This window comes from Furipterus horrens, unplaced genomic scaffold, assembly GCF_987537825.1.
Source record: "Furipterus horrens unplaced genomic scaffold, mFurHor1.1.pri manual_scaffold_5, whole genome shotgun sequence".
Classification (NCBI taxonomy): Eukaryota; Metazoa; Chordata; class Mammalia; order Chiroptera; family Furipteridae; genus Furipterus; species Furipterus horrens.
The window spans coordinates 25,440,489-25,467,835 of record NW_028327175.1 but is presented as its reverse complement, the minus strand read 5'-3'; the positions used below and the strand labels follow the sequence as shown (position 1 = coordinate 25,467,835).

The window sequence follows — 27,347 nt, the reverse complement described above, 5'->3', positions numbered from 1 at the left end:
TTTATATGTATATAGCTCCACATTTGGGGAGTTTTATTCTCCAAAAACCCAACAGAAAAAGCCCTTCTTCATACTGATCACCTAATCCCCAATAATAGCACTTATTCCAAACTCTCATGCAAGGAAATTCAAGCAGCTCTAAAGTTGGAGGGACTCTGAAGAGACAAAACACATGGGGAATAAATGAGCTCCTACCTCACCGGATGATAAAACATTGTTCATATATTCCAAAAATGACTCATCCTTGATCTCATTGTCTGTGAAAAGAAAAGTGATTCCTTTGCCTTGCTGACCCGCTGTTCTATACAAAATTTTCAGGTCTTCCATCAAATTTGATGTGTTGTAAGATCTAAGAAAATATTGTCACCGTGTCATTAGCTAAATTATTTTGATGGGAAGAAAAGATCCTTAAAACAATGCCATTTAGTTAACCACCCCACCAAAAAAAATGTTGATACTGTTCCATCAGATAAGTGTTTCAGTGTATGTGACCATTTATTACCAGTTCATTATATTTACTTACAAAGATGAAACTGATTTTTTTCTTTCAACTTCTAATAGCTAGTCTTTTGGAAGTAATAGAGGTGCACCATCATGATAAAGTTTTGAGTACTCTGCTGTTCACCAAAGTCAAGAACTATTTTTTTTTTTAATTGAGGTAAACTGACATATAACATTATACTAATTTCAGGTATACAACATATAATAATTTGATATTTGTATACAGGTGGGACAAAAGTAGGTTTACAATTGTAAGACAGAATTTATTCTTGTATTATTATTTATTAATTATTGTATTATTTTCCATATGAAAACTGAAAACCTACTTTTGCCCCATCCTGTATTTTGCAAAATGATCACAAATCTAGTTAACATCAAGTAACATATTTATGTGCAAATATAAAATTGATTTTTAAAATTCCACATTTTGTAAAACATAATTAATTTTTACATACAAAAAAATCTAGAGTGAAAAGTAAGCCTGAAACAAAAATATAATGTTTACCACAACTAAACGTCATCCAAGTGTGTTTATGTTTCATTTTGAAAAGAATTTTTGGTAATGATAATAGAAAAGTCAAATTGGAATTTATAGTACACACCATATGCAAAGATATTTTAGAAGATACCTCACAAATTAAACTACACTAAATCATTTCAAGCCTTCATTATATGGGGTGAGGGAGATACCCTCTTATAAATGGTGCCCTCCTCACCCCCCAACATGATTATTTTCATTACATCTTTGGATCCCACATGAAAGGGTTTGCTAAGGAATCAGTAAACTATAGTAGAATAGCTCAAACCATTATAAAATATCCCAACACAAATCTTCTTTCACTGTCAAAAGCAATACTTCGGTGAAAATTTGCTTGCAATCATGCATTATTACAGAGGTCCCAGTATAGCCAAAAGTGAAAATAAAAATATTTCAGCCCTGGAGACTCAAATTTACTCAATTATTAGAACTTTGTGTCATTAAGTAAATTCAAGAGTTCAGAGTACAAGAGCAAATGGCCTTCTGATTTTTTTAAAGCTACTAAATATTTAAGTTCTATACTCTGCTTTTTTAACATCTATAGCCTAAACCCTAGAACCAGAAGCACCACTACTATACATCAATATTTTAAGAAGACTTCTGGAGAAGTGAGATCTTAGAGATTAGAAGAATATCAAAAACACAGTCCCCCCTAAAAAAAGACGAAGGAAAATATCTCGCCACAGCTTCTTGTGATATGTGAAAACTTTAGCCCAGTCTCCTGAATCACGGGGGTCAAATAATATCATCTGAATCATACATAAACAAATGGCCATGCTTGCCAAACCTGAGGTTCTTGCTTCTTGACCCTTGACCACATGGTTGTGCAAAGGCTTAGCAGTAGGGCTATGAGAAGGCAACGAGGCCTTGACCTCCCCTTTTCATCAGTAATGAAGCATTCTCAAAATGACATGCAGAGGAAATAATTTATTATAGAGAAAGGAGTTGTAAGATATTATTACTGAGGCAGTGTGGTGCAGTGAAAGTCAAAACAGACCAGAAAGTAGTAATATTGTGGTCAAGTCCCAGGCAGATCTGTGATTTCAGATAAGACATTGCCTCTCAGAGTCTCGGGTATAAGAGAGGCTAACATTATAGGCCTGGCAAACCTACAAAGTTCTCTTAAAAATTAAATTAGCTTGTGCATGTAACCACAGACTTCCATTAATGAGGCAGGTCAGCTAAATGCTTTTCTCTACTGGGCCACGCCAGAGCTCTAGATCAAAGCCCAATAGGCAAGACTTTCTGCTCTACAGTAAGAAATTAACCTAATAATTTTCAACCCTTAATCTAAACTTCCCAAACCAGCCTCCTGCTTCTCATCTTGGTTAACCCTGAAGTTCTGTTCAATATCTCTGAATTTCCCCTGCTTACGTCTTCATGTTGACTTTTCCTAATTCTCCCTGCACTACACACACATTACTGAGGACAATCCTTTTGGGGTTCCATATCTTAATGAGGAGCCATATCATTTGCCTAGTTTCCCAGGCCAGAATCATGTTGGAAAAGTCCAAAAACTCAACTTTCTAACAACCTCTTGAATCTGTCCCCTTTTCTCTGTCCTCACTGCTACCACTCATAACTTCATCTCTTGCCTGGATCCTTAAGACAGCCATAGGACTGTTCTGTTTAGCTTCCCCCATCCATTTTATGTACTGCGTACAAATCTGACATGCCTTCCCCAGTGATAACTCATTAATGGTTTCCCATTGCTCCACTCTCTCATTACACCTTCAAAGGTCTCCATTTCTCTTCCCTTCCCACTTTCCACCTTTCCCTGTATACCCAGCCACATTTAACTTCTTCCAGGGCTTCAAATGGGGTTTCACATGTGTTGTTTCTTTTACAGGGAACATTCTTTACCACTCCTCTTCTCTAAGGTAATTTTGACTCATATTCAGGTCTCAGTTAAAACATCTCTTCCTCCACAAAACCTTTTCTAACCATTCTCCCCTGTTTTCAGTAGAACCTGGTCTACATTTATGTCCACTTCATAGATAGCACCTGTGTATCACACCTTATTGAATGGGTTCCTCAGTTGTCTGTCCACATTGAACTACCATAAACTCCATGCTGACTCAGGCCAGGTTTACCTTGTTTCCCATATACTCCCCAGGACCTCATCAGTGCCTGATGCATAGGCGATTCTCAACATGTTTTTAAATGTAGGAATGAGCTAATCTATATAAATTTTCATCTATTTTTCCAGTTTATTGAATTTCTTGAAATCTGAATTAACATTTAGTAGAAATAAATTTCTTCTGAAATGCACCAAAAGGAATAACAAAAACAGGAAGGCAGCTACTCACCACAATGAGAGGCTGAAATTTTTCAAAAGCAAGTTATTAATGTGATATTTTCAGGGTTCATAACAGAGGTTGAAAGGAGAAGATAAGTCAACCCTGAGGCAGAAAAACAACTGTGATTTTTATGTATAATAAAGATGAATTCTTAATTTCAGATGGCCCCTGAGAACCTTTTATCAAAATCCATTTCAGGTCAGTTAAAATGAAATCTTGTTACCTTGTCAGCATGATCTGGAAGGACATATAGCCAGCAATGAACGAAGCCAGTCTTGTCAGACTCTGCTTTCCGGATCCACCAACACCAACCAGGAGTGCATTTCCCCGAGGGGTACGAATGATGCGGGAGATCTAGAATATGAAATAGCAAATGCATGTATCATTCAACATGCAAACATTCCATTTTTCTTATTTAGTCTGCATGGCATTTTGGAAGATGTAGCTTCCTCAGGATCAGAATGGAGAGCAATGTTGGCTGAAGGAATGACAGCTTTGCTGCAATAGAACAGTGTTCGGTAATATTGAACAGAGTGGGGACTGTGGGTGCACCTTTAGGAAACTGGGAGGAGACCAGTACAGATAAATCAGCAGTCAGCCTAGGCTGTGGCTTGCTTTGGGTCTTCAAGAAGAGAAATAAAGGAGTCTTAAAGGTTTCCTTTAGTTTGCCCAACCTAATGCAGTAGGATAGGGAAAAAAATAAAAATTTCAAAACAATGTGTATTTTTGGAATATAGAATCCACAGCTGATTAGAATATACTCCACTTTTTTAAAATGACACTTTAAATTGAAAAGAAGAAATATGGCATAGATATAGAATTTCTTTTAAAGACTAAACATAAGTACCCTCCTATTATTTGGTCAAGAGAGTGATTTCTAAGATATCTACAAACTAGTGATTATGGGTGTACCAGGAGTCCACTCTATTCCAGTCAGTAGCCCCCAACTATACCAAGTCCCCATCATGGTAAAAGTCCATGGTTCTTTGGCTTTTATTGGTATTGAATGAACTAGTTACACCATCAGGCCTAGAGGAAGTTCAGTACAGAATTCAGTGCAAATTCAGTGCGAACTCTTCCCCTCATAGCTGCATGTTAAGCCTGGGATATTGCTATATCCATTTTTCTCTAGAGAGTGGGTTGGGGGCTAAAAAGGACTCACTTTCCTGTGGCTAGAAAGATTCCTGGGGTAACTAGGACTCTGGACTCTGCCAAGGCTTTGTTAAGCATCCTTTCTCGGGATGAGGAATAAGCTATGCTCTATTCATATTGACTACTCTTGGCTTTTGAATTATTTCCCCCAATTTAGTGTGAGCCCCAGGAAATAAAAACCATTTTCCCGTCTCTGTGGTGGACCCAAGAATTTGTGAGATATGGAGTTGACACACCCCTTCTTCCAGCCTCCTCTTCACTCTTCCATGTGATTCTCTCCAAAGTTGTTGTAAGCAGGGAAGGAGTGGTACCAACAAAAGTTCTTGGGATTTTGCCAATGTCTACTCATATTCTTTCCCTGGTATCACCTCAAGAGAAACAGGTAATGCAGGTAGGGAGCAACTACAAGCTATATTATGATGTCCTCTTTCTTCCTTGGTTAATATTTTTTCAAAAGATATGGTTTTTTTCATAACCATTTCCTTTGGTTGATGCTGATGAATGTATTAAGGGTTTAAATAATTGTTGTTAATTAGGTATTGGGATCCTTCATCCCAATATCTTTTCCTGAAACTGGGCCTAGATCTTACATTAAATTATTTTTATTCCTAGTTTCTAGCACATGGTAAACCCAGCTTCTAGCAAATATTTGACAAATGAATATATAGATGAACAAACAAAAAGAAATTTTCAAAAGGAAACTCAAAAAACTCATAATCTAGTTAAAAAAAGAACTAGGAGGAAACACAATCAAATGAGACCCTCAAATGGGGCTACTTTGTCCTATTTATGCAGACTGTGAGATAGAGAAATTCACTTTTGAATTCCTTCAGCAAATATCTAAAAATTTAATAATGTCCATCCTGCCCTGCAGGTGCTCACACTCTATCAGGGGAGAGAGACCTAAAAATGGAAACAGGGTAATACACATGGTACATGCTTGGACAGGAATAATGGCAACAGGAGAACAGAAAGCAAAGGAAACAACACTGTTCGATAGAGGCAAGTCTTAGGTATAGAGCTGAAATTTGACCTGGATCTTGAAAGATGATTGGAAGTTCCTCATGCAAAGAACGTGACGTGCCAGGCAGGAACTTGGCTAAAGTTTAAGAAAAGGGAATGGGATAAATGTGCAAAGTCTCAGGTCAGCAGATGCCCAGAGAATTTCCATAGGAGTGGGAACTTCAGTAGTGGGTACAGAAATATCAGAACATAGGTATCAAAGGATTGTTTATTGGGGACTTGGTTCAATGTCAAATCTACCTACCAAGCCTCTCAAGCATGTCTGTTTCAGCAGTACTCCAGCCAATGTATGTTGAGGTGAATAAATTGTATGCCCACCCTCATGGAACTTATCATCCCATAGGAAAGACAAACACATAAAAAGATCAATCTACACAACACAGCACCTACTGGCAATGTGGTATTGGTGAGATGCCCTGAAATCGGGATGTGTTTCATCATAAGAAGTTGTTTTTTCTGGGTTACACACTATGCATAGCACAACCCATGCAGCTGGAGGGCTAGGCAGGGACTAGGTCATAAAAAAAACATACATGCCAGGGCTTGAACTTAACAAAAGAGGCAAAAGAGATGTCACAGAGATATCTGTTTTTTTAACTTCTTATCTTAATTAAGGAAAGAATTAAGAAATATTCTTAGTCTCAGATCATATCCTGTTTTGCTGAAATTTTGTCTTCAATTCTCTCCCTTCAAGACTCACACCCACATGATACTGAGTTTGGATGTACTGTTCATAGAAAAGAAGGGTGTAAAAGAGAGGGTCAGCCTATAAGAAAGTGAGGACTGTAGCATTTTAGCTCAAAATCCAGTCATGAATTCTTTGGTGAATTGTAGATCAGACACACTAGAGGCTCTGAGAATAAGGAAAAACACAGCCAGAGACCCTGTGCTGAGGCACCCATACCTTGAATGTTATGCCCAAAGTCAAAAAATTCTTACCACTCATCACTGTGCTGTGAAACACAGAAAAAAAGACAGTGCTAGGGAACTACCTCAAGCACAAGACTAACATAAATAACCACATCTTCAATTTGAGCTATTATGAAATCCCAGGCCAATCAGATTTTGTCTCCAGTAGACTCTTAAGTCATAAAGTTGCCTTTGGTATTATCTAGTCAGAAGGTATGTTTTTCTTTTTTCTTCTTCCTTTTAATCATCAAATGAGACAGTTTCTATTTTTCTTAAAACACGTAACTCCTACTCAACTATAAATTAGGAGCTAATTTCAAAGTGTTACTTACATTTGGCTTTGAAAGAGCAGTTGTACTTCTATTCAGTACTGATGTCTCAGGATCTGGAGAATTTAAGAGTTTTCAAGCTAAATACTTTGTGCTGCAGAGATCTAACCTCGGAACAAATTCTGTCTTCCTCCCTTTCCCAGACTTACCTCAGCCTTGCAGAAATGCCTCCCACACATTCTTTCACTTTCAAGGGGAGGGTTGAATAGATAACGTCTACAATCGTCTCTATTTCTGATTCATTAATTATTAGAGGTGATAATTTGTAATTATGAGATCATACCACCTGGTTAAATCTAAGTAATGGAAGATAACCTTGAATTGTCTTCTAATGAAAAGTCTGAAGGAGTAATTCACATAAACAACATGAGAATAAAACAAATTTAAAATGGCATTATCGTCCATCACAGATAAATTAGGTCATGTAAGTTATCAAGTAAATAATATATTTTACTTCCAGCCTTGGAGGATCAACTATCCTATGAATGGATGCTTCAATGACTAATTTGACAAAGTAGAAAGGAAACTATTTTCTTGGTGGATTTCATTCTAACCGAATTTTCATCCAATTCAAAGTCAATTGTTTATGCACTATTTTTTAAATTATTACCTCTAATTGTGGTAAAATATATCTAACATAAAACTTATCACCTTAACTATTTTTAAGGGTAGAGTTTAATGGCATTAAGCGTATTCACATCGTTGTTCAATCACCACCATCCATCTCCAAAATCGTTTACATCTTGCAAAACTGAAACTACATCACTGAACACTCCCCATTTTCCCCTCCCCCCAGCCCCTGGAAATCACTATTCTACTTCTGTCCCTATGAAGTTGACTACTCTAGGTACCTCATGTAAGTAGAATCATTCAGTAATTGTCTTTTTGTGACTGGCTTATTTCACTTAACATAATGTCTTCAAAGTTTCTGCACTATTTTTATAGTTATCGTTTGCATGATGCAAAATAATAAGCAGACTTTTTGCCTGTGATTTGAACTCAGCTGTCAGCCACATTGATTCTATGTAGTGAAAATATTGAGCTGGAAGCTGTAGGGCAACACTGAATAAAATTATCATATCACACATTTGAAGTACACATGCTCGATTTTAAGCCTATATGTGTAACATGTTGCATTCAGTTTAGAAATTAAATTGGAATATAGCACTGAGTTTATTTCTATACTGAATATTCTCTTAGGAAACAAAAATAAAAGAGAAGGGGAAAATTTCAGTGTGAAACCAAGAGTCTGTCACTTTGGGGAGATGCTAATGGGCATGGCCACTAACCTTGACTAAGTGGACCATCGCGTCCACAAAGAACACCAAATCCATGCCAGCACCACGGATGCTCTCATTATAGAGCTGCAGAAACATATTCAAACGCTCCTTTAGGTGATCAAAAGACTCAATTGGCTCATATACTTTGGGCATCTCAGCATCAGCCTCTTCAGATGTTTCTCCTGGGATTGGGAAGAAGAATCGATTAAGTGTCTCAACTCACAGGCTTTACTATTTCCTTCAATGTAAGTTAACACACTCATAGCTATACAATTTAACACTAAATATTACTGACTTTCATCAAAATGTACTATTACATATTTTTATAGAAGAAAACAAACAATACTAAAAAGCATTAGAATTGTTGTAATCAATATGCAGTCATAGTTCTTTCCTGTCCAGAAAGGGCCAATTTCAAATAATGTTATAAATACTAAATTTAACTTGTATCCATAACTGAACATTGGCATTTCAAGGATCCTCCCAGAGATAGTCACATAACCATCAAAATGAAGATCAAAAAAAAGGAGGGATTTAACATCAAAATCAGCAGCAGAGGTTAAGAATTAAAGGATTTTTTTTTTTTAATAGGGTCACTGCATCTGCTCAGGCAATTTCTGTAATTTGGAAATTTCAGATTAGTGGTGAGAACAGAAATTAATTTTGGGAAATGGATGTAGAAGGTTGAGAGAAAAAATAATGATTTCCTAAATAAATAAAAATATTGAGTTATTTCACTGGGAAAGTATTAAAATCAATATTTTTTAAGTTAGAAACATTTAGCACACCAGCTGAACACTTTTCCAACTTTGACTATAAAGCACAATACCAAAAAAAAAAAAAAAAAAAAAAAGGCTAAACTGAGCATATTATATAAATTCACTATCAGTTAACAGTAACAGGAAAAAAAGTTAACACATTTATCAATTATACTAATAACAACTTAGAAATTCATTGGGTACCAAGGAAGGGACTGTATCCTCCAAATTCTATATCATATAATTATTTTCAATTGACCCTGCCCTAAGATAACTGTATATTAACCTTTTTATGACAAAGCAAGGAAACTGACTGACCATAATCATTAAGACTGGCCTTGTTGCAAAGTTCTCACTAGAGGAATTTCTACAGTCATGTCACTGTTTCATAAATATTCAACTCAAGCTTTGAAAAACAAAGTGCTTTGAAGTCACAAAAGATTAAGTGTTTGCCTCCAGATGCCACCTACCCTAAAATGCATTTGTACTCCTTGAAAACCATAATCTAAGTATATATCTTTCTGAATTAGAGGAAATAAAGTTCATAAATTCTAATTACCTTGCAAATGCTGCTACCCTTACAGCATTTTTGTATTTGTGTGACCTGATTTAAAATAAAATGTGTCAGCTTCTTTCTATGGAAGGCTCCTTCTAGCTGCATAGCCAGCAATAAACCTCCTTTTACAATTTTCAGTCAGAAACTTGATAGATCATATACATTCTTATTAAGTCTAGTAAGGGGCTGCCTGGTCATTTTCAATCATTTAAAAGATATAAATAGCATGTGCTTAAACATGTCTTTAAATTTGGAAATTTACTTAAAATTCATTCTCAGTATAGGTCATTAAGTGAAAGAAAAATATTCTACTTAAACCTATTTATTTCTAAGGGAAAAAATCATTGGATTACTACTTCTTTTCATAAGAAAAGTAATAAATATCTCAATTTTTCATGAAACCATAATCACAAAAGCTTGCCTCCATATCAGCCATCTCTTTCCTATTATATTCGATGGCCTTCTCAACTAATTTGAGGTCTTTCTTTATATTTTGAACACTTGGGATGAACCAAAGAATAATTATCATCATTTCTGCTACCTTTCATTCAGTGGTAACTGTGAGCCACAGATTATTCAAGCCAGTCTGCAGATAACATCTCATTTATTCCCCACAGTGCCCCATTATGCATATATTAATATTCCCATTTTTATAAATGAGGAGAATGAGATTCAAGAAAGTTCAGGCACTTGCCTGGCTAATGTGTGGTAGGTCCCTTCCTCACATCTACCTCTGTGTGACAGCTGGAAGTCCTGTGTGCTTTCTTTTGGCCTGTCCTACCTCCTAACTCTACTTTAATATCCAAGACTCTCATGCATCAAAAGTAGTTAGTCTTCAAATACCATGAGTAAGCATTTATTCACTCATTCTATACTTATTGAGCATTTAGTATGTCCCGGGCTTGTTTCAGTAACATTTACTAAAAAAAAAAATTCAGCATCCCTAAACTGAACCTTATTTTCAGATATCACTTTGGAGAATTCGAATTCTTTTTCGGTAGTTTACCTGTTGCTTCAGGTGCATCCCTCAAGAAATCCACAAAATAAGAGTCAATTCCACAATCCACCAAGAGTTTTTTCTCTTCACCAAACTCCTCCTCCACCACACTTACTAAAGCCTTATCAAACCAGGCCACATCATCAGACACTGTGAAACGATCAGCTATCACACGTTTACACTCATGCTTCCACAGCCTCAACAGTTCCTGTAGGAAACACAATTAAAATGTGTTAGTTCATTGCCATTATGCCAGAATTGGGAATTCAAGGTCACGATACTGTAGAGTACCATCCTTTCCGATTTAAGATGCTACATTTTTAAAAGTTAGGGTTAAGATATACTTCACTTCATCTCATTCAGTAATATTAGACAGAGATTAGTATCATTTTCAGTCTTTAAATTAAAATGAAAACATCTCTAGACAAGATACTACAATCACGCTGATCAACCAACAAACTAATATTCTACATAAAACTCTTATGTTTATGATAAATTAGTCTGTTTTGATAAGACCCTACATTCACGTGGCCAGAGCATAATATAAACTGCAGTGTATAAGCAAGTCTTACTTAAACAACTGAGATATAACAAAGGTATATTTACTTAACACAAGGTGAAGGTAATTTGTAGCTAAAACATATGGGTGATTTGAAGAAGGCAATCCCCTAGTCTTCATAATCCAGAGCCAAAAGTTAACTGGAAATTAAGGAAATTAATTGCTCAACACACCTGTTCCTACAGCAAAAATAACAAGTGTTTGCCTAAGCTCTTTATTTGATATGAAAGACTGGTGGAAATTTCTTAACTTGGCAACATGGTGCAAGAAAGAAGGCTTTTAAGCTATTATATTTCTAATGATAAAATGCTATTCAGTTGCCAGAATCTAAAAGGAGTGTAGTGAAATATATTCAATGATTCAGCTAAAATAAAAGTTCTTGATAAAACCAATTGTTACAGCTATTTTCTGATTTAAAATAAACCAAAAATAGCTACTCAAAAAGTAACATGGGAGAACTGTGTTCCACCATGTCATTAATTTGTCAATAACTTTGAGGAAAAAATCAAGTTAAAATGTTCATTGGTGCTAAAATGACTTTCACTTCTCCATAATCTTTGTTTTCAGAGAGTTTTCACTGAGCTATCTTGTCTTGGAGTCAACCAATGCAGATAACTACTTTATGAGCATCTGGGCAATGTTTTTTCTTTAAATAGTCAATATGATATGCCTAGTGACAGTTTAGTTGATATCTGGCTCTGTATGTTTTGTGGAGAAATTCCCTAAACTTTGCTTAATTGTGGTTCCATAAAAGGCTGTAAGAGAGGTCAAGGTTGCCTTAGCCTCTCTTGTTCCAAGAGAATATTTTAATGTTAGGAACTATTATATTCAAGTACATATATAAATGCTCGTTTTTCAGGCAAATGAAGTTTCTACTTTTCTGGCTCTTTTCAATTTCACCAATATGTAATTCTTTCAGTGTATTTAGTTATATGGAAAGGAAAGATCATAAATTAATAACAAAATGGTTTCTTTTTCCAATTTTGAGTATTTATAAAGACAATTACTTTTTAAGTTAAAATATCACATTTAAAATATGAAAACTATTATTTAATAAAATCATTAATGATCTGTTCCATTATTTAGTATAAGAAAAATAACTTATGATGGGAAAATAAAATCAATTGTTTCTTTTAGTCTATTAATAAAAAATAACCATAAATACCACTTTCTTAAATATAAACCAAATTTAATTAGAATTTTTAAATGAAATTTTCTGACATCCTTTTTCCTTACATTATTTGAAAAGCAGCAAAGAATATCTGTGCTAAAACATCTCAAAATATTTTCATGATTCCACTAAAAATTACATTACTAAGACTATTTTTTTTCTGTATACAAGGAGTTAACAGAATTTATTTTTCTATTTACATATGTACTTATTTCCTTTCCTTCAGATCATGTCTGCCTCTGCTATTTCTTTTTTTTTGGTTTTTCAATTAATGTTGTCCCATTTTTTCCCCCATTGCTCTCCCCCACCCAGTCCACCCCTTCTCCCACAATCATATCCCTCCCCTTTGTCCATGTCCATGAGTCATTTATACATGTTCCTTGACTAAACCCTTCCCTTTCTTATACCCCTTCTCTCCCTCCCCCCTCTCCCCTATTGACTTTTATTCTGCTTCTTGTCCTATTTAGTTCATTTGTTTGTGTTGTTCTTTAGTGTCCTGTATTAGGTGATATCATATGGTATTTTGCTTTCTTTGCCTGGCTTATTTCACTAAGCATAATTCTCTCTAGTTTCATCCATGTTGTTGCAAATGGCAGGAGTTCCTTCTTTCTTTCTGCTGCATAGTATTCCATTGTGTAAATGTACCACAGTTTTTTGATCCACTCATCTACAGATGGGCATTTAGGCTGTTTCCAGCACTTAGCTATTGTAAACAGTGCTGCTATAAACATAGGGGTGCATAAGTTCTTTTGAATTAGTGTTTTAGGATTTTTCGGGTATAATCCTAGCAGTGGAATCTCTGGTTCAAAAGGCAGTTCCATTTTTAGTTTTTTGAGGTAATTCTATACTGTTTTCCATAGTGGCTGCACCAGTCTGCATTCCCACCAACAGTTGCAGTAGGGTTCCCGTTTCTCCACATCCTCGCCAGCACTTGTTGTTTGTTGATTTGTTGATGATGGCCATTCTGACTGATGTAAAATGGTATCTCATTGTGGTTTTTATTTGCATTTCCCTGATGGCTAATGATGTTGAGCATTTTTTCATGTGTCTATGGACCTTCTGTATGTCCTCTTCGGAGAAGTGTTTGTTCAGGTCCTTTGCCCATTTTTTAATTGGGTTGTTTGTTTTCTTGATGTTGAGTCGTATAAGCTCTTTATATATTTTGGAGATCAGTCCTCTGTCTGTGATGTCATTGGCAAATATGTTTTCCCATATGGTTGGTTTCCTTTTCACCTTGCTGATTGTCTTCTTTTGCTGAGCAGAAACTCTTTAGTTTGATGTAATCCCATTTGTTTATTTTTTCCTTTATTTCTCTTGCCTTAGGAGATGTATCCATGAAGATATTGTTACGTGGGATATCTGAAATTTTCCTATGTTTTCCTCTAGGACTTTTATGGTGTCATGGCTTACATTTAAGTCTTTGATCCATCTTGAGTTTATTCTTGTGTGTGGTGTAAGTAGGTGGTCCAGTTTCATTTTTTTGCAAGTCCCTGTCCAGTTCTCCCAGCACCATTTGTTAAAAAGGCTCTTCCCACTCCATTTTATGTTCCTTCCTCCTTTATCAAATATTAGTTGACAATAGAGGCCTGGGTTTATTTCTGGACTTTCTATTGTTTCACTGATCTATATGTCTGTTCTTATGCCAGTAACAGACTGTTTGGATCACAGTGGTTTTGTAGTATTGTTTGATATCTGGTGTTGTGATTCCTCCTGCTGTGTTCTTCTGTCTCAATATTGCTTTTGCTATTCGGGGTCTTTTTTGGTTCCATATGAATTTTTGGAGTATTTGTTCTAGGTCTGTGAAATATGTCATTGGTATTTTAATAGGGATTGCATTGAATCTGTAAATTGCTTTGGGTAGTATGGCCATTTTGATGATGTTGATTCTTCCCATCCAAGAACATGGTATTTGCTTCCATTTATTTGTATCTTCCTTAATTTCTTTATTCAATGTTACGTAATTTTCAGAGTATAGGTCTTTTATCTCTTTGGTTAAGTTTACTCTTAAGTACTTTATTTTTCTTGTTGCTATAGTAAATGGTATTTTCTTTTTTATTTCTGTCTCTGATATTTTATTGTTGGTGTACAGAAACGCCTTAGATTTCTGTAATTTACTTTGTACCCTGCTATTTTGCCAAATTCACTTATTATATCAAGTAGTCTTTTAGTGGAATTTATAGGGTTTTCTAGGTATACTATCATGTCATCTGCATATAATGATAGTTTTACTTCTTCTTTCCCAATTTGGATGCCTTTTATTTCTTTTTCTTGTCTGATTGCTGTGGCTAGGACTTCCAACACTTTTGTTGAATAGGAGTGGAGAGAGTGGACAACTTTTTCTAGTTCCTGATTTCAGGGGGAATGCTTTTAGTTTTTGTTCATTGAGTATGATGTTGGCCTCAGGCTTCTCATATATAGCCTTGATTATGTTAAGGTATGCTCCCTCTGTTCCCATTTTGCTGAGTGTTTTCATCATAAATGGATGTTGTACTTTATAAATGCTTTTTCTGCATCTATTGATATGATCATGTGATTTTTGTCTTTAATTTTGTTTAGGTGATGTATTATATTTATTGATTTGTGAATATTAAACCATTACTAAGACTATTTTTTAAAAGAGTTTATTTATTTTTGGACAGAGGAGAACTGAGGGCGAAAGAGAACAAGTGAAACATTGATCAGTTGTCTTTTACACATTCCCAACCAGGGACCGGGCCCACAACCCAAGCATGTGCCCTAACCAGGAATCAAACTGGTGACCCTTCAATCTGCAGACAATATTCAACCCACTGAGCCATACTAGTCAGGGCACTAAGACTATTTAGTGTGTATGGTAAACAGCAATAGTACTTGTTTTTCTTTCTTATTTATTACTTACGTCTGGTTCCTTGATAACCTCTGAAGTAGTGTTCAGCATTCCCTGCCAGATCCTAGAAAGATCTCGAAGATTAAATACATAATGGAATTTTGCAGGGGTAGGGAGCATTTTAATCTTAGTCATCTGCCATAGCCGGCGTGTCAGGGGAACCAATTTTGTCACTGAATCTGTCACTTCTTCTGAAAAACCCCTTTGGATACAATAGTAGCCTATCCCAATCACACCTGAAAGGAGAAAAAAGGCATAACATTTTTACTGATAGGTCAAATCAACTAAATTAAAATGAAAATATTATAATGCAGGGTTTACACAAATACAGTTACACATTTTTATATGTAACTATTTATTAAGAAAATGTACATTATGTCTTCTTGTTTTTTTAAAACGTAACAAATAGATATAAGTTCAACTAAGTTTGCACCCAAATACTGAAAAGTTGATTAAGAAATACTACTGAAACTCTAGCTGAACTAATTTAATATTATTAAATGGGTAAACTGATAAATAAATATAAAGATGACTTTAAGAAAAAGGAAGATTTCATGAATGCTCTAAGATTTCTCCATGATTTTTTAAACATGTATGTAGTCTCTATTTTTTTCATTGTATTTTTTTCCATTACCATTTAGTCTCCTTATACCCCCCCTCCCCCCAGCAATCACCACACTGTTGTCCATGCCCATGAGTCCTTTTTCCTTTTGCTCAATCCCTCCACCCCCTAACCTTCCCCTCTGACCCATAGCTGTAATTCTGCTCTCTATGAGTCTGTCTCTACTTTGCTTGTTAGTTCAGTTTGTTCATTAGATTTCCACATATGAGTGAAATCATATGGTATTTGTCTATGACTGGCTTATTTCACTTAGCATAATGTTCTCCGGATCCATTCTTTTGTTGCATTTCCATGCATCATAAAATATTTTAATTTACCTTAAATGTAAAATTTTCCCAGGCCAAAATAAAGATAATTGAAAGTGTTAATAGCCATTCTTTCTGGTGCATTTTACTTTCCCAAGTTTAGACAATTCACATATCATTTGGTTTCCAAACCTTTGCCCACTGCTGTGATTGAAGGCAGGCACTGCCTGGGGTGCTCAGATGACATTTTATTCTGCCAGAAATTAATTACGGTAATCCTAATGAGTTTTTCCCTCAATATCAGGTTCAGAAATGCTAAATTAATACCTAACACAAATGACATAACTTATACTTTTTTTTTGCAAAGAGTAATTCCAAACTCAGTTATAAATCAGTTATTAGTTAAATAACTATGTTTACCTATTGGGCTAGTATTTCTTCAACAAACGTATTCCTGAAATAATACACATTTAATCAATCAATAACTTATTACTCTATGAATTACTCTGAAGATCAAACTATGACCAATCTCAATGCGAAATTGTTTCTGTGAAAAATTATTTTTTGGCCAGAATCATTATATGGGCTGGTTGAAGTATCAGCTATATAAAGCTTTTGGCATGGTATTGTATCAATCCAGACTTCAAATACATGTATCCATGAGGAAATGATTTCATTACTTGAGAGTGGTAAGGACAACAGATTGAGGAGCCACCCAGTGATTTTCTGTGTTGACCTCTGGAAGTGTATTTTCTCCCTGAAACACAAGGAAGTGTTCTGCCCTCCCCAAGCCCCGTAGACACCCATCTTACCAAAGATCTTGTCCATGGAAGCATTGGAAGGTAGAGTGCAGTTAAATATAGAGAATTGCCTCTTAAGTCTTTGGGGTATATCATTGCGCCCGCCCCCAGGATGGATCATGGCTGCCAAAATCTGGATGTCCACAATGCTGGTAAACTCCCCAGGCTTCTGAAGGTTATAAAAACCATTTTGTTCCATCAGCTGTCGAACTATTTCATTAGTAACCTAAGAAAGACAAACTTCAGAATTAAAACAACACTCCTTTATATCCTGGAACCGAATTTCTTGAGTGCTTCAAATCGATGGATTTGATGGGAACTCAGGAATTGTATATTAGAAAATTAGAAAAATATGTATTCATCAAAGAATAAATCAATGTTGAATTAAAGAAAGTGCATGAACAATAAAATGGCAATAAATACATAGCCATGGGGATATAAAATGCAGTATAGGAAATGGAGTAACCAAAGAATCTACGCATGACCCATGGACATGAACAATGGTGAGGTGATTACCTGAGGGAGTGGAGGGTGCTGGGTGGAAGGGAGCAAAGGGGAAAAATTAGGACAACTATAATAGCATAATCAATAAAATATAATTTTTTAAAAAAGAAAGTACACAGAATCGATATACCTGGTCTCCCCACTCATTGATGATTGGCATGTTCACATCATCAATAAAAACAGTCATCTTCTTTCCTGCAGGAGGGCCATATGTTGTACCAATGCGTTTATCCACGTAACTCTCTATTGTCTTCTGTTAAACAAGAAACCCAACAGAGACATCTGTGAAAATATCCCCTAAAATACGGTCAATTATTTAAAATTTTAGGGACACTAGAATTGACAGGAATTAGAAAAAAATCCCCAACTCCACTTAATTCTGAAAAGCAGAGGATAAAGTCCCTAAATTATCCTGATAACATTTACAGCCTTTGAAAATCTGATTTAATTTAGGAGTAAATAAAATTCTAATTATAAATTATGAATGGAATTGGACTCTCCAGTCCACTTCTACAGATTAAATTTTGTCTTATTGTGCCTATGTTGATGACTCTGATCCCCAACCCTCATTGTTCAAAGAGTCCAACCCTTATAATAAAGGACAGAGTTAATCAGGGCTATGATCCAAGAAGCTTCTTAGGTTTGGGCTCTGAATTGCACAGCCTGCTACAGTCTGGATATGGCTCCCCCTCCATGGAGGAGGCTGCCAGCCGGCTTCTGCACCCTGAAACCACCCAGACTCACTACTTTGGGGAAGATGCAATCACTCTGAATCACTTCTCATCCTGAGACAAAATGAGAATACCCACCCGAGTCTCCTCTCTTGTTGCTACATTCTGAACTTAGGTGGCACTGGAGACTACACTGTGCTCTATGAAAACACTTCCCTAGCAATATGAAAAAGAGGGTTAAAACTGATGAAAGTGATATAATGTCAATTATGCTTTAATTAAAAAAACACATGGGAAGGAGATCCAAGATGGCAGAGGAATAGTGGAAGCTACATTAACCTCCTCCCAGGACCAATCTGGATTTACAACTTAATTGTGGAGAAATCATCTGGAATAACCAACTGAAAACTAGCTGGAGAGAAGGCTTATAATCACAGACAGACAGAAAAAGCTGCTTCATCACAACGTGACTGGTAGGAAGTGTGGGGACATGAGAGGGCTGGCTGGGCTCCCACGGGTAGCAACTGAAGGGATGGAGAAACATCTCAGCAGTAGGGAGTTCCCCTGAGAAGGGTGGGGTCTAAACCTCCAGATGGGCTTCCCACCTACAACAACAGAGCAGAAGGTAAAATAGCATCCAGTTGTGAAAAGGGAAAAGCCATGGGGCCTGCAAGAAACGAATGATGACAGAGTTCTTAAAGGGACCATGTACAAAAATACATTGGTACCCACTTACCCTGGGCTCCAGCATAGGGAGGGCAGACTGGACTAGAGACACTTAGGAAGAGTTTGGGGCACTGGCTTTGAGGAGAGAACTGAGGAAGCAGCCAACCGGGTCCCCAGTGCTGACTCATTCCCCATACTGCAGGCAGACCAATCCCCTCTAAGTAGCCTTAACCTGAGGGGAAGCAATAGCTCTGTCTACAGGAACTAATCTGCTGGGCCCTCAGTACTTAAGCCTGACAGCTAATCAGAGATTGAATAGGTTAACAACAAAAGGAAACAAGACAGAAGCTCTTTGGTAGTCTCGAAATGCCTGCCTAGGCCCAGACTGGGACATGATCTGATGTCACCAGGGGCAGATCCAGGAAGTAAATAAAGTGCACCTCTACAACAGTATACAAGACGTGGTGGGAGGAGTGACTCTCAGTCAACTAGCCAGAGGGAAGGACCCACCAAAGAGCAAACAACAACAACAAAAACCCAACTACAACCAGACAGCTCAAATAAATGGTATAAAGGGAATCCGAAGAATATCAAGTTCAGTAGATCAAGGAGAAAGCACCACTGAATCCACAGGTTTCCTACCACAGAAGGTCACAACACAAAGACAGCAAGTCAAAGCAGATCAATCTAAGAAGCAGAAACAAACAAGAAGAGTCACAAAAATCGGGAGACAAAGAAACAACCCCCCATCAAAGGAAAGGAGGAATCCCCAGGAAGGGTGCTAAATGAAGTAGAGGCAAGAAAAGTATCAGACATGGAAATCAAAATAATGATTATAGGGAAGCTCAATTAGCTCAGTGAGCTCAATAAAAACTATAAAGAACTCTAGGGGAACTATGAAGAACTACAAGGAAGCTACAAGGAACCTACTAAGAACTACACCAGCATTAAAAAAGACCAAGAAACCATCAGTAAGACCCAGGAGAAAATGAAGAATACAATTTTTGAATTAAAGAACACGGTAGAAGGAATCAAAAGCAGGTTAGATGAAGCAGAAAATCAAATCAGTGAGCTGAAGGACAACATAGAAGAAAACTCCCTGACAGTGCAACAAAACAAAAAAAGACTGAAAAAGAATTAAGAGGTTTTAAGAGAGCTGCAGGACAACATGAAATGTAATAATATCCATATCATAAGGATACCAGAAGTAGAGGAAGAGGAGCATGGGATAGAAAAACTGTCTGAAAAAGTAATGATGAAAAACTTCCCTAACTTGATTAGAGAAAAACTCACACAAGTCCAGGAAGCACAGAGGGTCCCAATGAAGATGAACCCAAAGAGGCCAACTCCAAGACACATCATAATTAAAATGGCAAAACTCAAAGACAAAGAGAGAATGCTAAAAGCAGCAAGAGTGAAACACCTAATAACATACAAAGGAGCTCCCATAAGGCTATAGGCAGGTTTCTCAACAAGCCAGAAGGGAATGACAAAAAATATTGCAAGCAATGTAAACAAGGCCTACTACCAAGACTACTCTACCCAGCAAGGCTCACATTCAAAATGGAAGGTGAAATAAGGAGTTTCCCAGACAAAAGAAGGCTAAAAGAATACATCTCCACCAAATCAGCATTGCAAGAGATGTTAAAGGGACTGCTTTAAGAAGATGAAGAAACAGAGAAAGACAGAGAGGAACACAAGTACAAAGGGAGAAAATGACAATGAATAAGTACCTATCAGTAATAACCTTAAATGTAAATGGATTAAATGCACCAATCAAAAGACATGACCCACATATATGCTGTCTACAAGAGACCCACCCCAGAACAAAAGATCTACACAGACTGAAAATGAAGGGATGGCAAAAAGTACTTCAAGCAAATGGACATAAAGAAACCTGGGGTAGCAATACTTATATCTGACAAAATAAATTTCACAACAAAGGCCATAAAAAGAGACAAAGGAGGGCATTTCATAATACTTAAGGGAACAATCCATCAAGAAAATATAACCTGTAAACATATATGCACCCAACATAGGAGCATCCAAATATATAAGGAAAATACTGGAGGACTTCAAGAAGGATATAGACAGCAACACACTCATAGTATGGGGACTTTAACACCCCATTGTCAACAATGGAGAGATCTTCCAAGCAAAGAAACACCAAGGATAATGTGGCACTGAACAACACTCTGGATCAAATGAACTTAATTGATATATACAGAACCTTTCACCCCAAAGAAGCCAAATATACATTATTTTCAAATGCACATTCAAAGACAGACCATATGGTAGGACACAAAACAAGCCTCAATAAATTCAGGAAAATTGAAATTATATCAAGCATCTTCTCATCTCACAATGGCTTGAAACTAGAAACCAATCTCAAAGAAAAAATGCAAAAACATACAAACTCATGGAGACTGAATAACATGCTATTAAATAATGAGATCAAGGAGAAATCAAAAATTTTCTGGAAACAAATGAAAATGAACACACAACAGCCTAAAACCTATGAGACACAGCGAAGGCAGTCCAGAGAAGGAAGTTCATAGCAATACAGGCTTACCTAAAAAGGATAGAAGAATCTTAAACAACCTAACCCTAAGTCTACAAGAACTAGAGGAATAACAACAAGCAAAGCCCTGAGTACAAGGAAGGAAATAATCAGGATCAGAGCAGAATTAAATGACTAAGAGACTAAAGAACAATTCAAAGGATTGATAAAACCAGGAGCTGCTTCTTTGAAAAGATAATCAAAATCGACAAGGCTTTAACCAGACTCACCAAGAAAAAAAGAGAGAGGACCCAAATAAATAAAATCAGAAATAAAACAGGAGAAAGCACAACTGATAACACAGAAATACAAAGGATTGTAAGAAATTACTATGAACAACTGTATCGCAAGAAATTTTACTACCTGTGTGAAATGGATGGATTTTTGGAAACATGAAATCATCCAAAACTGAATCAAGAACCAGCAGGAAACCAGAATAAACCAATAACAACTAGTGAAATTGAAGCAGTAATCAAAAAACTCTTGGCACACAAAAGCCCCAGACCAGATGGCTTCAGAGGATAATTTTACAAAACATTTAGGGAAGAACTAACTCTTTTCCTTCTCAAACTATTCCAAAAAATCCAAGAAGAGGGAAGACTCCCAAACTTTTTCTATGAGGCCAGTATTATCCTGATTCCAAAACAAGGTCAAAACACAACAAAGAAAGAAAACTACAGACCAATATCACTGATGAACACAGATGCTAAAATCTTCAACAAAATATTGGCAAACCAGATCCAACAATATATTAAAAAGATCATACACCATGATCAAGTGGGATTCATCCCAGGGATGCATGGATGGTACAATATTCACAAATCAATAAATGTAATATACCATATAAACAAAACGAAAGACAAAAATCACATGATCATATCAATAGATGCTGAAAGAGCATTTGATAAAGTTCAGCACTCATTTATGATAAAAACACTCAGCAAACTGGGAATAGAGGGAGCATACCTCAACATAATAAAGGCCATATATAAGAAACCTGCCACAAACATCATACTCAATGAGCAAAAACTAAAAGCTTTCCCCCTTACGATATGAACAAGACAAGGATGTCCACTCTCTCCACTTCTATTCAACAGTTTTGGAAGTTATAGTCACAGTGATCAGACAAGAAAAGGAAATAAAAGGCATCCAAATTGGAAAGGAGGAAGTAAAACTGTCATCATTTGTAGACAACATGATACTGTACATAGAAAACTCTATAGAGACTCCACCAAAAACCTACCCAACATTTAAGTGAATTTGGCAACATAGCAGGGTACAGAAGGCATTTCTGTATACCAACAATGAAATAACAGAGATAGAAACTAGAAAAAAAATCCTATTTACTATAGCAACAAGAAAATAAAGTACTTAGGAATAAACTTAACCAAGGAAGTAAAAGACCTTTACTTGGAAAACTACAGAACACTAAAGAAAGAAATTAAGGAAGATACAAATAAATGGAAGCATATCCATGTTCATGGATGGGAAGAATCAACATCCTTGAAATGTCCATACTACCCAAACCAATTTATAGATTCAATACAATCCCTATTAAAATACCAAGGCATATTTCACAGAGCTGGAACAAATACTTCAAACATTTTTATGGAACCAAAAAAGACCCAGAATAGCCTCAGCAATCTTGAGAATGAAGAACACAGTAGGAGGAATCACAATACCTGATAGCAAACTATATTACAAGGCAACAGTAATCAAAACAGTCTGGTACTGGCATAAGAACAGACATATAGATCAATGGAACAGAATAGAGCCCAGAAATAACCTCAGGTATCTATGGTCAACTAATATTTGACAAAGGGGGAAGGAGCATAAAATGGAGCCCTCTTCAACAAATGGTGTTGGGAGAACTAGACAGGGACATGCAAAAAAACATGAAACTAGACTACCAACTGACATCATACACCAAAATAAACTCAAGATGGATAAAAGACTTAAATGTCAGCCATGACACCATAAAAGTCATAGAGGAAAACATAGGCAGTAATATCTTAGATATCCCACACAGCAATATTTTTGCTGGTACATCTCCCAGGGCAAGGGAAATAAAGGAAAGAATAAACAAATGGGACTACATCAAACTAAAGAGTTTCTGCTCAGTGAAAGAAAACATCAGCAAGATGAAAAGGGAACCAACTGTATGAAAAAACATATTTGCCAATATTACCTCAGACAAGGGTTTGATCTACAAAATAAATAAAGAACTTATATGATTCAACAGCAAGAAGACAGATAATCCAATAAAAAATGGGCAAAGGACCTGAACAGACACTTCTCCAAGAAGGACATACAGAGGATCCAAGGCATATATGAAAGGATGCTCAACATCACTAACCATGAGAGCGATGCAAATTAAAACCACAATGAGATACCACCTCATACCTGTCAGAATGGCCATCATTAACAAATCCACAAACAAGTGCTAGTAAGGATGTGGAGAAAAGGGAACCCTAGTGCACTGTTGGTGGGAATGCAGACTGGTGCAGCCACTGCAGAAAACAGTATGGAATTACCTCAAAAAACTAAAAATGGAATTGCCTTTTGATCCAGTGATTCCACTGCTCGTATTATACCCACAGAATCCTGAAACACCAATTCAGAAGAACCTATGCAGCCCTATGTTAGTAGCAGCACTATTTACAATAGCCAAATGTTAGAAACAGCCTAAGTGCCCATCAGTGGATGAGTGGATCAAAACACTGTGGTACATTTACATGATGGAATACTATGCAGCAGAAAGAAAGAAAGAACTCCTACCTTTTGCAACAGCATGGATGGAACTGGAGAGTATTATGCTTAGTGAAATAAGCCAGGTGGCAAAAGACAAATACAATATGATCTCATCTAATACAGGAAACTAATGAACAAAACAAATGAGCAAAATAGAACCAGAGTATGGAAACAAGGAACAGACTGACAGTGACCAAAGAGGAGGGGGAGGGGAAGAAGGAGGGAAATAAGGAGAAGGGTCTAATCAAGGAACTAATATAAAGGACCCATGGACCTGGACAACAGGGTGGGGACTGACTGTGGAAGAGGAGGGAGGTGAACAAGGCAGGGGAGAACAATGGGGGAAAAACTGGACAACTATAATAGAATGACAATTAAATTATGAAAAATAAGTAAATAAGAACATGAAAAAAAAGAAATTGTAACTGTGATTAGAAATAAAAGACATTTTTTTTTTAATTTTTTTAAGAACTAATGGAAGGAGCACTGGAAGGAGTAAGTGGGACATGGGGAAGGACCCCAGATTATTGACTATGATAATAGCATTTCCATAGTAGTACAATGTAGTTTGTAAATTAATCAGTCACTTAAAATGTATACACTGAGTAAGCCAAGCTAGCCCTGCAAAGAAAACAGAAGGGGCTTCACAGTTCTCTTGCTCTAGAAACTCGGTCTTAAATATCTCATTGCATTCCTGCTACTGTACAGATCCTTGACTTAAAGTCATATTAAAGATAATGCTTAAATATAGGAGAAAATGGAGGTATTGGGACATAAAATGCATTCTCCTCCTATCCAAAGAAAATTTTCTCTTATTTCATGATGAGCAAACTGGTAAAAAATCACTTTAATATCCAAGCTACAACCACAAAATAAGAGAAAGATATAAGCAAAAATCTATTCATCTGTCCCTGGAAATCTTCACAGTTTGTTAATTTCAAATTTTAAGTTTCCACCCTCATTTTAATGAAGAATAGCAAAAAATATAAAAATTTTTTCACCATTTTTAAATAGAAAGATATATAAATATATCACAGCCCATTCAATTGAAAAACAAATCTCCCATGACAGCGGTGCAAAGGCAAAAAGAATTTTATATTCCCTGACATTAAAGCAAACTGTTGGAAGTAATGAACTAGGCTAAATTTAGCTCTGCTTTCCAATGAATTTAAATGCATAAGGCAATTAATAATCTCCTGACACCTCCCGATGGCACTAAAGCCTTCCAGACATTCTCATGTCTATTAGTGAAAAGCCACAGGCGTATAAAGATTTCTTTATGTCTTGGGGGTCCTTCTAAGACCTAAAAGCCATAAGTGGACTAGGTGAGATAATTTGAAGCAATGGCCACATACCTGCACTTTCTTCCCCTTCATTATGACCTTAATTTCTTTGAAATAGCAGGAAACTACTAGTAAGCTATATATGTCATAAAAGAGCTAATTTGACAAAAACTAAAACAAAGTAAGGAGAAAAATTAAATAGCTTGTGAACCTGGCATTGAGACTTCTTCCTCTTTTTAGAATTGCTGCCCATTAAATAGTTACCTAATGAATTCTGAAATTTGGTGAAACCTCCTGAACCACAGTAACTGTGTGTTCTGCTCCATCACATGTTTATTTGGGAATGTTTGGGACAACTATATACTTGGATCTATATCTCCAATAGGACTTCCTCACTTGGATAATCCATAGATAGCATCACAAAATGAACATCTATAAACATAAATGCCTCTTATTCACCCCAAAGTCTGCACCTCCTTCTTCATGCTCATTTCAGGGACAGGCCACAAATACCTAATTGTCCCATCCAAACATTTCCACATCCAACATTGATAAATTCTTTCATTATAACTTCAATATTGCTTTTAATGTATCTCCTCTCTGAACAATGATATGCCCTAGGTAAATTATTTGTCTTTCTCATGGAGATTAATGTCACAACCACTTAAATTGCTTCCTTGCCTCCTCCAGTCAGTACTGGGAGCTTCTTTATGTCATTTACAGTTTGTGTTGTGTGATTTATAATTTTATCTAGAATTCTCTGTCTCCCAAAAGAATCAGCCTAAAGAATTACTGATCATGTTTGTAGTATTCTGCCACCCACATTCTCCCTGATCTCCTTGCTCTTAGTCCCACCTCATCCATAGTTTTGATAGTATAAATGTAGTCCAGTTAATAAAAATAGGTATACTAGTTTATTTAATTATTGTCTGTCTCCTCCACTAGAATATAAGGTGGTTAGGCACCTTGTATCTTATTCATCATTGTATCCTCAGTGTCTAGAAGGGTATCAGTATAATGTATCTATCATTAAATATTTGATACACAGATAAATAAAGACAAGAAACGAAATCATCTTTAAACTTTTTCTCTCTCTTCTATCCCTTTCCTCCAACAACAGTCACTCAACCTGTCAATTCCGCTTTCTAATCACAATTCTCTTAATCCAGCCCAACCTTTCTCCTGAAGAATTGCTGCAACAATCTCGCCTTAGTCCCTCTAAGTGCAGCACATCTCTTCCATCTTGTTCTCTGCTCTGCAGCCAGCAGGAACTTCCTAAGAGGCACTGTAACACTGTTCAATACTCCAGGGGTTCCCATTAGCAATTTCTAGGGAACTCCATCATGCTCCCTATTTACCTCTCCAGTGTCATTTCTAAACACTCCTCAGTCTCTTTATTCCAGCCCTTCAACGTCTTCATTCATTCATATTCATGTATCAATAAGACAGACCACAGAACAATGCTCAGCTCACAGGCTGGCTTACAGTGGTCATGATGAGATTCTTCTTTACATAATCCTAGAGTAGCCATGTCTGAGCCAAAAAAAAAAAAAAAAAAAAAAAAAAAAACTCAGGATTAGCACTAGTCAAACACAATTTCTGAAATATTGATACAGATGAATGATCTTCCATAAATGTCACTTCTCTCAACCCAGGTATTCATTTTTCAAAAACTGAAATCTCTAGCAAGGCCTGGACTAAAGGAAGTTGATACTGTTCTCTGAGAATAAACAAAAAAATTTTACTTCGAAATCAGAGAATGGTAGTCAACATGACATCATCTTAAGCAGAAAGGACTTAGAACCCAGAAAGGATTCTGCCTTGTCTCTCTCACATGCAGATGGGAAACCAGGGTTAACCCCAGTTACGACAGCGGTATTTTAAGATATAAAAGCTTGGTGGTCAGGGATCCAGGTAGACTTGGCAATGGACGTGAGGAAAGCTGCCCCTCTCCGTTCTAACAAAGGAGCCCTAAAACTAGCACTCCTAAGGTAATTCAATTTTCTGAATTAATTTCCTAAAAATTAATATAAAATAAATATTAAATTCCCTCAGGTAATGGTCAACTCTTTCATTACACTGATTTCTATAATTCCCTAAAGAAGCTAATCCCCTCTTCCTCTGGGCTCTACAATACTTAGATTACACCCGACTAGCACTTATCACATCAGCCGGACTTAACTGTGCACATGTCTATTTCCCCGATCAGACAGAGGGAGAAACGTCACAGGGAAGGGGTACTGACAGGGCCGTGTTCAATCGAGGAGGCTGTCCACTGCCCAGTTTTTTTATTTACCATTCACACA

The 27,347-nt window shown here is 36.4% G+C and overlaps 1 protein-coding gene across 1 annotated transcript in view; it reads right to left on the bottom strand.

The window, feature by feature from the left end:
* The window catches only part of DNAH5 (dynein axonemal heavy chain 5), a 214,577-nt gene that overhangs the window by 68,896 nt on the left and 118,334 nt on the right, over positions 1 to 27,347 (bottom strand). The window contains exons 50-56 of the mRNA XM_090279309.1: positions 17,241 to 17,363; positions 16,619 to 16,832; positions 14,952 to 15,175; positions 10,353 to 10,551; positions 8,042 to 8,214; positions 3,563 to 3,693; positions 196 to 349 (exon numbers count right to left, since the gene is read on the bottom strand). Of these exons, the coding sequence (XP_090135435.1) occupies positions 196 to 349; positions 3,563 to 3,693; positions 8,042 to 8,214; positions 10,353 to 10,551; positions 14,952 to 15,175; positions 16,619 to 16,832; positions 17,241 to 17,363 (1,218 nt within the window). The remainder of the gene's footprint in view (positions 1 to 195; positions 350 to 3,562; positions 3,694 to 8,041; positions 8,215 to 10,352; positions 10,552 to 14,951; positions 15,176 to 16,618; positions 16,833 to 17,240; positions 17,364 to 27,347) is intronic.